Here is a 12,511-nt window from a genome sequence, read left to right on the forward strand (position 1 = left end):
ACACCTAACTAGTGCCCAGCCTAGAACTTTGGAGGATCTCAATAAATGCTTACAGAAGGACTGATGCCATCTATCTCAAATGTGTGCCATTGATATCAAGAATTACTCTGAAAAATAAAATGTTTCTTTACCCATTTGAGAATGGGTGGATTAGACTTTTACTTTAAATGTATCTTTAGGCTCAATTGAATGCTGTTTTTGAGTGACAAGGACAGTAAATCACCATAACCAAAACTTCTACTTAAAAAAAAATGCAAACTGAACAAGAGTCATGCAAAATTGTTTTTATTAAGCTTCATATTCAGCTTACAGCTAAGTATTTCAGGCATCACTTCATTTGACAAGCAGACATGGATCCAGGAAACATTTCAAGACACTCCAAGGACTTCATAACTACTGGAAACAGAGCAACTCACTCTGCAGTTAACATGTATGTTAAGTACTTCAAGGAGTCCTTAAGGGAAAGAAGCTAAATGACAACTGGTTCTCTTCTATGAAATGATTATGCTGGACAAGTAGCTACAAATGAAAGCACATGACTATGACAGAGCTTCAAAGATTTGGTGTCCAAATACATCCTTTTTATTTAGGATGGAATTGAGGTCACATATCAGAAGGCGAATGACTCAGAATAAGCTACATGTCAAGTTTTCTGTGGATAGAACTAACACTGATTATTAGCTTATGTTTTAAGAAAATCATGAAAAGAATAATTTGGCATTGAAAACCCACTCTGTTAGTGACTATAGGAGATGATTTTGAAGAATTTTTCTCCACTGTTGTAGTTTTTTTATGAGTTCTTCTGAGAGATTTTTATTGTGACTGTCTTGACTTCTGTATATTCATGGAGACCATATTCTCCCCTAGAGAGAGGGGAAAAAAATAACCACAAACACCATTTAACATAGAGTACAAATCTACGATAGTCGATTTTTTTACAAGATTTTTACAAGTTTATTCTTGCTTATCTGGCGAAGAACAATAGAAAATATTTTATGTATACCAAGCATTTTATACAGTAGCTAGCCAGCCAAATTGTCTGGACTTAAATCCATTTGTGGGAAATATGTTTTTAAGATCTCTTTCATTTTAAATAATCATGTAGGCCATGCATGGTGCTCACCCTGTTATCCTAGCACTCTGGGAGGCCAAGGCTAGAGGATAGCTTGAGCTCAACAGTTCAAGACCAGCCTGAGCAAGACCAGACCCTGTGTCCACTAAAAACAGAAAAAGTTAGCTGGGCCCAGGAGTTCATGCCTGTAGTTCCAGCCACTCAGGATGCTGGGGGAAAACAATTGCTTGAGCCTAGCAGTTTGAGGTTGCAGTGAGTTTTAAGGCCTCTGTATTCTAGCCAGGATGACAGAGCAAGACTCTACCAAAAATAAAAATAAATAAAAATCATATACTTTTGGTTGATTTTTGTAGATATTGTTCATTTGTTTACATTATCCTACTTAATTTTAAAAAACTCTATCTACTCAAAAGACAATTCAGACAAAATAAGAATTTTGTCATTTCTAGTCTAAATTCACTTTAAGATAAATATAATAAAAGAGGAGAGGTAGTGATATATAATCACTCTATAGTAGCGTGCTTCCCCGAAAATGAGACCTACCCATAAAATAAGCCCTAGCAGGATTTCTAAGCATGTGCACAATACAAGGCCTACCCTGAAAATAAGACCTAGTGATGGACATGGCTACACAGCATATCTGCACAACCCATGCATTTCTTCAGGAGTGGTAAAGAAGAGGAACAGCCCTTCTCATGGGTCCCATGGTGACAGCTACTATCCCAGAGGTGACCAGAAAGGTGCTGGCAGCTCCACCAACTAGGTTGCCCCCCCCCCCCCCCCCCCCCCCCGTCAGGTCCCAGCCATCCTGTGTGTACTGCAAGCTGAGGCTTTGAGGGGAAAATAACACATTCCCTGAAAATCAGCCCTAGGGTGTCTTCTTGAAGAAAAATAAACATAAAACTCTGTCCTATTTTCAGGGAAACATAGTAGTACAACAAAACTGTAAACTAAAGCAGAACTTGAATTTACCAAGTGCACAGAATTGGCACCGAAATGATGAAGGAGTGAAACTTTCATTCTAAGGGGCTTGAAACAGAATCTTTTGCAGCTGTAGTTTTAGCAACATCTTTTGATTCTCAGCAAAAAAAAAAAAAAAAAAAATCTGACCTTTATTAAAGTTTTCTGATTTTTTTATTTTTTCTTGATTGTATTCTTTTTTTTTCTGACCATCTACTTATGTTCTTTATTATTATTATTATTATTATTATTATTATTTCAGGGTATTATGAGGATACAAACATTGTGGTTACATTTTATGTCTTTGCGTCTCCCTAGCGAGGTTAGAGGCAAGCCCTTCCTCTCCACAGTGCTTTTTTTTTTTTTTTTGAGACAGAGTCTCGCTTTGTTGTCCAGGCTAGAGTGAGTGCCGTGGCGTCAGCCTAGCTCACAGCAACCTCAAACTCCTGGGCTCAAGCGATCCTTCTGCCTCAGCCTCCCAAGTAGCTGGGACTACAGGCATGTGCCACCATGCCCGGCTAATTTTTTATATATATATCAGTTGGCCAATTAATTTGTTTCTATTTATAGTAGAGACGGAGTCTCGCTCTTGCTCAGGCTGGTTTTGAACTCCTGACCTTGAGCAATCCGCCCGCCTCAGCCTCCCAGAGAGCTAGGATTACAGGCGTGAGCTACCGCGCCCGGCCTCCACAGTGCTTTTTAAGGAAGAGAACAAGGGTAGATTGGCCTACATTCAGGCTCTTGAGGTTTTGCAGTTTTTTAGTTTTTTTTCCTTTCTATGCCCTCCTCTATCCCCTACCTTTTGCTTATATGACTAAAGTCCAACCCAAATGATTAGGAATTAATCCAAGTCAGTCCATTTGGACCCTCCTATTTTGTTATCAGGTTTATTGGGACCTCCAACCAGTTTTAGAAGCTGACTGTGATTTACCCTTTGCTGAAGAGATAGCTAAAGGGATTGGGGCTCAGTTATACTCTGTATTGTTCTGACAAGAGAATCAAATTACATGTATATGAAAATATTCTTAAAATGACAACACTCATGCATGTGTAGCTTACGGAAAAATCAGATCTTGATCCTTTTCTACCCCTCCCTTCTTGTGATTTAGAAAGATATGTAGAAGGCATCATTTTCTCCTGGGTAACCTAATATTCTTACACTGATTATTTTCTTGGGCAAGTAAGCTTCTAAAAACACCTTTTAAAAGCTTCAATGAGCATGTTCTTCAAAGTAATTAAAGGCTTTAGCCTCAGTTTTCTGAAACCCATTTAAAGGAAAGTATTTTATCTCCCAGAGTTAGATAAAGCAACCCAAGATTTTAACCAATAGGTTTTCCATTGTATTTTGGGTCACATGGCACCTGAAGTTCTCCAGAGAGTAATAAGTGTGATTATTGTCCTGCTCAGGCTGGGACATTATATATGCCTATGTTCCTTACATTTAGGAAATTATTGATGGTTGATTCCTATTTTCAATCCTTCTCTTATTTGATACCTTTATGGGTTAACCTGAAAGTCTGTATTCAACAGAAGTTGTTTCATCCCTTTTGATTATTTTATCTTCACTGTTCCCAGGAAAATGGGTTAGGTAGCTGGGTCAGCAATGAACTAACCAAACTTCAGAGTAATCTATCCTTTGTTCCAGCTTTTTGTATAAATAAATTAGTTCTCCCAAGGGATTATCCAGTATAGCTATTATAAAGAGAAGAAACTAGAGGAGGAAGAAACCATTTGTTGAGTTTCCAGTTTGTGGCAGTTACAAGGCTAGGGATTGGACATTCATTATGTTATAACCATCTTAAGAGGAAAGTTAGCATCTCTATTTGCAATATGAGGAATGGAGGGTCAGAAGTTAGACAATGAAGTGAGCAGCATGGCTAGCAAGTGGTGGAGTTGGGATGTAAATGCAGGTTGGTCAGACTCAAATGATGTCTTCTCAGATATGCCTTGTGCTTTTCATGGGTTGATCTTTTGCTGCTATCTCCTCAAAACATTCTAAACATACCCATGGCTCTTCATTACTCTACCAGTAAAATCTCAGACAATATTCTTGGCTTCAGGACTTCTTAATCTATATCATATTTAACTCTGAATCATACTTCTAACTCACATAAATCCACACTAACCAACCAAATTCTGTAGCCCTTCAGCACACTACACATAATGTTCCATCCAAGAATGCCCTCTTGCTGCCCCAGATGAACCCCCTTGTCTTTTGTAAGGTCTTCTCTTACTCTATCAAGTGCAATTAAATTTTTTATCCACCAAATTCCACTGGAGTGAGAACCATAGAACTATGGGAAGGAGCTTAAAAAACCTTCTATTTCCTCTGCCCAATCCTCTCTTCACCTACAATCCTTAACCTTGTGTGACTGATGAAAATAGCGAAAGAGTCATGCCATCCTAAATGCTAAAGTCTAGTGCTGTCCAGATTTCCTGTCTTTCAATCCTTTGCTCTGTACTTAAATTGCTTCTCTGCCCCCATGAGGAGTGGAGTCTCAATCTAGTGTGTGCAGGTTATTTTGCACATATTTTTACATATTCCTCCTGCAACCACAGTTATGTAGAGTATGTCATGTCCCTAGGGCCTTATCTGTAGTAAGTACTAATGAATGCATGTTGAGAAAGTTGATGGATCATTCTATCATTCCTTCATTTCACTGTGTCCCCCAAAATATTTGTTTCATTGTGATTTTGCTGATTCAATAAGAAAAATGACAAAGTATATGGCTATTTCACGCATTCATGACTCTTAGAAACTTAGAAAGAATTATTTTTACTCGCTATTTACCAAATGGGCGGCTGATTACCAAATGGGTGGTTGATTCCACAAGAATTGCATACGATCTACCTTTTTTCTTCAAAAATTTTAAACTTATTGATAAACATAAGAGAATTTAGAGAAATAAAATGGTTGAAACTCTTGAATAAACTTAACCAAACATCTTGCCACTATTTTCTGTGTTTATATATGTATGTGAACATTTTTACAAAAAGTCTATATCTCCCAGTTCCAAAAGCAACTGAAGGCTCATAAATAAATTATGTATAAATATTCTCAATCTATTCACTACTATAAAACATGTTTTCCTTAGTCAAATTTCCCTTCAGGGTTATATTTTAGTTTCAAAAATAACTTATTCAGGTAATTTAAAATTTTAGAGTCTACATCAATAATATTTCAATGAATGAGAATCATTCCTCTTACACTGATGTTTTCTGAGATAAGGCACCTGATTTACTTACTTAGGGGCATATTCCAATAACTGGAGTGTCCTTATATTTGCACACTTCTTGCAATCACCACTTTATGCTTTCTCACCTCCTTTCTCGAGATGTTTCCCACATGGATTTCATTCATATATGCAGCTAACAATTCTAAATGTAAGCAATATTTAGATCACTAGTGTAAAGTGGTTAATATGGACCCTAATGAGTAATAGGAGCTTAATAAATTACATTTCCCTTCTGTCAGCACCTTTCTGTACTTATGGGGTAGGTACAGCCAACATTTAATAAGCTATTGGGTGGTATAAATTCTCTAGGAAAGAACTAAAGTAGGTTTTATTTAAGGTGCAATTTTGAGTTAATTTCCTAGGAGTAAAAACAATTTTTATGAAATAAGTGTATCAATAGAAAGTTATTCTTACAGTTCTCGTCCATTTCCAGACATCTTGAAGCCACCAAAGGGGCACTGGGCAGACGACATGAGATAGCAGTTCACCCTAAATGGAAGTACATTATAGACGATACTGAACATATGAAATAACTTCTATGTGGCAATTTAAGAAATTTAGAAAGCTCAAGAACTCCATTAATTTCAGTATGACATACTCATTGCAACAAAAAAAGCAGCACTATAAATTGGAATGTGGAAGTATATGGATATATGCCACCTAGAAAGAAAGAAAATGATACACATATGTATGTGTGTATATGTATATAACCTTTTTGGCAGTATATCATGTCCCTGAGAAGGCATAGTTAGAATTATAAAAGTTAGAATTCTAGAATAGCTAATATGCCATAGGAGAAAGGAAATGGTTTGCTGAAGACTGGAATTTGTTGGGTAGATATACCTTTATTCCTTACTGCCTATGTTCAATAAGCTTTGCAGTTATCTTGAGGCTTGTGTACTTAATAGGTTAAGTTCACTTTTCTTTTGCAACTGCAATATGTATCATATTACTCAGTTCATTTTTCCCCGATTAATTGGTTCAATAAATTGCTTAAACAGAGGCCTTGGTAGAGGTTGGACGTCATTATCATTCTGTTTATTCCCTGTCATGTTTCATAAAGTGTTTAAAGATGGCTTATAAAAACAAATGTAATTACAAAAATACTAATAGGTGGAATTCAAGAAATAATTACAATTAAAAATCAAGATGGGTGGAAATAAGAATGCAATTATGCAGGCCATGAACAATTTGTTTAGCATTAAATTTCCTGGTCCTGGTGGACAAAGTTAAGAGCAAAATCTTATTACCTACATGATTCTCATTATACACAAAAGAAAAGAAGTATATTTTAAAGAGAAAACAATGCTATTTTTTAATGATTTTCCCTCCCTTTATGCTCTTATAATAGTTGGACAGTGTGACTTTCAGTAAAGTTGTATTATATTTGGAAAATGTTAATAATTATTCTGATTCTGAAATAACATTCAAAAATGTTTTATTGGTTAAAACACTTACTATTCTCAATTCTCAGCATTTTATATTCTCACTGGACCACAGAGTTATTACCCAGATCTCCCATCCTGGAGTAATAGTTCTTTTAATAAATTTACACGTTTAAAAGACAGCTTGTCTTAGCTTTATTCAATACCCATTTAACTTGCAAAATCACACACCTACTTTGCAAATGTGGGTAAAATCCCATCAACTCTGGTATTCAACAATCGTACTGAAAACACCAAGCAGCTGTTAGGATGGGGCAATGCCACAATATTATTATGCTCTAGGATATATAGCAATAAATATATGGTCCCCTCTGTCTGAATTGTACAGATTTTCCTGACTGGGAATTCCGAAGACACCCAGTGAAATGTTATAACAAGCTTCTTTATCAATTAGGCATGCAATATTCTGCTTTTCCAAAATCAAAAACCTGAAATTTGTCTTTGTCTTTTGTTTTGTTTTATTTTTTAAGGCAGCAACTGCCTTTCTAGCCAGCCATGTATTTCCAAATGAAAAAGCCAAGCCTAAAAAGGTGTATGGAAACCTGTTAACGTGGTTAACACTGAAAAAGATGTATTGCTGAGGTCTGACTTACCACACTGTCCCGGCCTGCAGAGCAGAGGACACTGTGATGGCTTTATCCAGGTCTTTGGTAAAGATTCCTGCTGCTAACCCATAGTGAGTATTGTTTGCTCTCTTGATCACGTCATCTAAAGTTTTAAACTTCATGATTTGCTGCACTGGTCCAAATATCTATACCACAAGAAATGGATTAAATAAATCAAAATGATGGGTTAAAATTAAATATTTCACATGATACAATTTTTTTTTACAAACTATCCTAAATTGGTTATTTGCTTCTATTCTCAAACCTATGTATAAGAATCCAAATAGGTAGATGCAGAAATGGTAGGTGACAATAGGTAATGGTCATGTGTTAAGTTCTCTTTGGAATAAGATAGGGCAAAAATAATTAGGGCAATGTTCATTTTCTATATGTTGGAATGAAGCTTCCAAGAAGTTATAATTGTGCATCAAATCATAAACTTCAGAACTTCTTTTTCATTTAGAGCAATTTAAAAATCTCTCCCTAGTTTTCCTCATCTTCCTAGTTACTACATGTAATAGTGAGCTCTAGAAAGTAATGCTTGTTCTTGTGAATAAATGAATAGGCAATGATTGGTAATAGCAATTGTTTTATAAATGCTAGTATACCATTGGTTGAAATATTAACTATTTTACTGTATTTAGATATTTTCATAATTCATCAAGGTAGGTAAAACAACATGAATTTTTGTTCAGATTCTATTCTGTAGCCAAATCTTATCCAACTTACATATACTAAACAGAATGGTTCATTACTGCAAGAACTTAAACCCTGAAATACCCTGTACTAATCAAGGCCTGAGTTCATTGGCAATGGCTATAGTTGCAGAAAATAACTAAAAATCACAATTTGTTTATTTTAGCCTAAAGTACTCTCAGTTTTGCTAGACTCTATATAGTGCAGTCCAAACAAGTTATTCTGTATCTCAGCCCCAGGTAGGAGAAAGATAACTGGATTTTCTCTTAAAAATTAAGCTCCTGCATTATATTTCAGTAAGACATTCATTAAAATTAAAAAAAAAGAAGGGGTTCCTCTGAGTGTTACCAGAATTTTCTGGGAAACATGAATGAGAGGAGGCAAAAATCAGAAGTGACAAATGGTTTTCTGGTGTTCGCCACTACTTTAAATGTTAGAGGGTGGGGGTTACCAGTCAATAGAGACTGAGCACATATTTCCTAAGGCCATAAATCTAATCACTAGATTGTAACCTAGGAACCAGACATATAGCAGCTGCTGCAATAAATGTGTTCATATTTTACATAACTTTAATTGAACATAGCACATGGCTCCAGGCTCCCACTTTGAAGTAACAAGCTAGCTTGATCTACTATGAATATTGTAGGAACACAATAAATGTTTCCTTGACTGAAGATCTTTTTCCTAATCCTTTCTATCTGGTATTAATCAAGATATACAAGAACAACAATACTAATCTTTCTTACTAATTTAGTATATCTTAGTTAAATATTTAGTAAGCACATATATACACACACCTAGATGTACATATGTATTATATATAATTTACATATTATATACACACATAAACTTACCAAATATCTAACTACAATATACAAAATTAGGAAGGCTAACAGCTGAAAAACATAGGGCCAAGAGCACACAGATGGTGGGGAGTGATATTGGGATGAATGCCATTTTCAAATATATAGATGGCTGTCATGTAGAAAAAGTCCATAGGGCAAATATAGAACCAGGTAGATCATAAGTACTTTGTGTGTGTGTGTGTGTGTGTTAAGAACACTTAAATTTACTTTCTTAGTGATTGTGAAGTATAGAATGCATTGTCATTAATTACAGTCACCATCCTTATAACAGATTTCTTGAACTTATTCCTTATACCTAACTGAACCTTATACCTTTTGTATACTTGGCTAATATCTCCCATTCTCACACCCCACCTCCCCAAGCCCCTGGTGACCACCATTCCACTCTCTGCTTCTGTTAATTTCACCCTTTTAGAGTCCATGTATAAGTGAGACCATGCTGTATTTTGTCTTTCTGTGCCTGGCATGTGTCACTTAGCACAGTGTCCTCCAGGTTCATTTATGTTGTCACAAATGACAGGATTTTCTTCCTTTACTTTAAAATTGTGGGAAGGAAAGACCTAGAAATTGCTCAGCATCCTGATCTATTTGGCTGAAAATTTTTGGATGGCCCAACAGATTCCTTACTCCTTTTAGTCCTGATCACAAATAAACCTTTATGAGAAATAAAGAGTAACATTTATTTTGAAAGATGTTCAAAGAGGTGAGAATTTTAAAGCGACACTTTTTTATACACATGTGGAGTCAAAGCAAGGCAACACCAGGACAGAATGAACCCATCTACCTCCTCTTTGGCGATGCGCATGTCGTCTGTAACATTAGAGAAAACCGTGGGCTGGATAAAGTAGCCTTTGTTCCCCCATGGGCCTCCGCCACATTCCAGTTTGGCCCCTTCTTTCTTCCCACTCTCAATGAGATCAAGTATTTTGTCACGTTGTTGCTTGTTAACCTGTTTGGAAAATATAACATGAAAAGTCAAAAAAAAAAAAAAGAATATGCTTGTAAAGATAATACATTGCTGGGATCATTAGTGACGGTTTCAAAATGCTAAAATATTGCTATTAAATCAACAGCTAACAGAGGCTCAAATTCATTCTTTGGGTAGATTTTCTTTTCTCGACTTTTTAGAGAACTATTAAAGATACATAACTGTATTTAGTATTTGTTTCACAGTTATATAAGAAAAGCATGTTAGTACTGCAAACCTTTCACACAATTGGCATTTATTCACTCTAGAAGAAGTGTCTGTTAACAATCTAATACATTTATGTAGAAACTATATTCCCAATTGAAATATAAATAAAAGGAGTGAATGGAGACAAAGAGAACTTTGATACTGGGTTTTAGTAGATATGGCAGTTGGAAAGCACATGCTTTTAGATTTGTCTTAGAAGACTCCTGTGCCTATGTTTAAATCTCCCCATTCCCCTCTGGGCTGGTCCATGCCCTTGGCTATCATTGTAGTTCAGGCATCCCCCAGGTTCAAGTCACTTTGTGATAGTCCGTAGGTTTAATTCCAATTTCTGGCCTCTCCTGATTGTGACCATCATGCTTCAATAAATGGGCCACATTTAAATATATGACAAGTATTACACAACTTAAATGGTCTTTTAAACAAATTTTTATAAGGAGAAAAATGTGTTCAGAGTGCTGGTGGTGAACACCAGAAACACATACCTCTTCCCCATGCACTGGCATTGGGAGGTTACATATTGTTTCAATTCCCGCTTTGGGAGTTTAAATGATTGGGTAACTCTCAGTCTCCAAATCACTGATAAAACTACCTGTCTTAGGTGGAGAAGGGGTTAAGGATTAAAGGCAAAACAGGAGATCCAAGAGTTAAGATGGGGGTAGAGCTTCTTCCCAGTTTAACTTGTCTCTTCTCATTACTTAGAAAGTGTTCTTTATATTCTTCTTTGATTCTGCAAATGTTCCAGGCCCCAGCTCTCATATTTAACTAATCATAGGTTAATTGCTATTTGAAACCAGAAACTACATTCTAAAATTTGGCACAATATTTGATACAATGTTGTTCAATGCTCTTTAATGCACCATATTTAATAGAATATTTCAAAAAACAAACCTTCCTTCATTTCTCACAGATTAAGAAAGTTGTAGTGTGGGTTTAAGGTATTTAAATTGAATACAACTAGGCTAAGTGGGTAGTGTTAGAGAGATTCTGCTTGGTTAAGATATTCTAGTTTTTCAGTAAGTAGTCAAGGATCCATGTTCCTCCATGAGAAGCTTTTCTGTCTTATTCCAAGATATGATCTGACTATGACTTCAACATGATTTTTTGGTTTTTATTTCAAGATATGTTTCCCAAGTCATAATGTTTTCCTGTCTGTGAGCACAGTGATACCCAGTGACAATCCAATCCCTGCATATGTACTAGAGAAAGAGGCTGAAAGGATTTGTTTGTTGGAAAACTTAGCTGGTCGCTAACTTCTAAAACTACAGGACTTCATATTTCAGTGCTTGCTACTGATAATGTGGTCCTACAGCCAGCAGCTCTGATCACGTGGTAGCAAAATGTGCTTCTCGGACCCCACCCCACACGTACTGAATCCTTGGATGATTCAGATGCACAGGAAAGACTGAGAACACTGTGCTGGAGCTTGGGGTTAGTGACAAAACATTCCAGTTATACTTAGGGACACATGTGTTTGGTTTGGGTAACTTCCATTCAGAGTAAATATAAACCTTCTTCAGGGGTGTCAGATTGACCTTATGTGAACTTAGCCTTCTTTCCGGACCTCAGGCACTGCTCGATAGGAATAAGGGAGGGCCTCTACTGTGTGAGGGCCCTGGGCTCATGGCTAGTCTAGGAAATGATTGGTATCAATGATATTGTTCTAACAGTCTCAGAGTACACATTTTCATGTGTTTGTACAAATTCTTTGATTCCTTAGGCTTGATGGGTTGAAGAAAAAGACAAATTGAGAAAAGACTCTGACACATAACTGAAATTATTTAGAAACCATAGATCACCAAGAGTCATGAGACTAAAGAAGTCATTTACCTGTATTATAATTATCACCACAAATTAAAATTACAAATTTCTATTTATATTTATTTAACAGAGACTTGAGCATATGCAGTAAACTCAACACCTCTGATGGAAGAATTATATAGATTATCTCATTTCCCTGCAGAAGGATCCCATAAGCTTGGTAATGCTATCTCTATTTTATAGATGAAGAAATAGAATCTCATGAAACTTAGATTTTAAATTCAGCTTGTAACTCAAACACCCACCTTTCCACACTATAACAAGATGCTACCGTGCTGATAATGTTAGCATAGTTTACATGAATATCATCACTTCTTTTTCAAATTAAAATACTGATTTTTCCAAGTTTTTAAGGAAATGCACATTTTTGTCTATGAAGTGAAATAGGAAAATCACTTTACAAATGATGAATATATATATATAAACACATAATATAAATATATAAAATATACATATTTGTATGTATATTGCATGGTCTAACTCCCAAATATTTTGTTTGTAATCTTCAAAATTAAAAAAAAAAAAACTCTTACAATTTTTTTTCCAAAACAAACCTCTATGGTGATTATTTTCTCTGTAACTGTTTTGTTTTTACATTTAATGAAAAAGATTTCATAG

General features: G+C 35.7%; 1 protein-coding gene across 1 annotated transcript in view; it reads right to left on the reverse strand.

Moving 5' to 3' along the window:
• Positions 1-269: 269 nt before the first annotated feature.
• LOC105874782 (aldehyde dehydrogenase 1A1-like) overlaps positions 270-12,511 on the reverse strand; it is a 41,546-nt gene continuing 29,304 nt past the window's right edge. The window contains exons 10-13 of the mRNA XM_076008628.1: positions 9,665-9,829; positions 7,307-7,464; positions 5,683-5,757; positions 270-863 (exon numbers count right to left, since the gene is read on the reverse strand). Coding sequence (XP_075864743.1) covers positions 791-863; positions 5,683-5,757; positions 7,307-7,464; positions 9,665-9,829 — 471 coding nt within the window. The 3' untranslated portion in view covers positions 270-790. The remainder of the gene's footprint in view (positions 864-5,682; positions 5,758-7,306; positions 7,465-9,664; positions 9,830-12,511) is intronic.

This window comes from Microcebus murinus, chromosome 12 (assembly GCF_040939455.1).
Source record: "Microcebus murinus isolate Inina chromosome 12, M.murinus_Inina_mat1.0, whole genome shotgun sequence".
NCBI lineage: Eukaryota > Metazoa > Chordata > Mammalia > Primates > Cheirogaleidae > Microcebus > Microcebus murinus.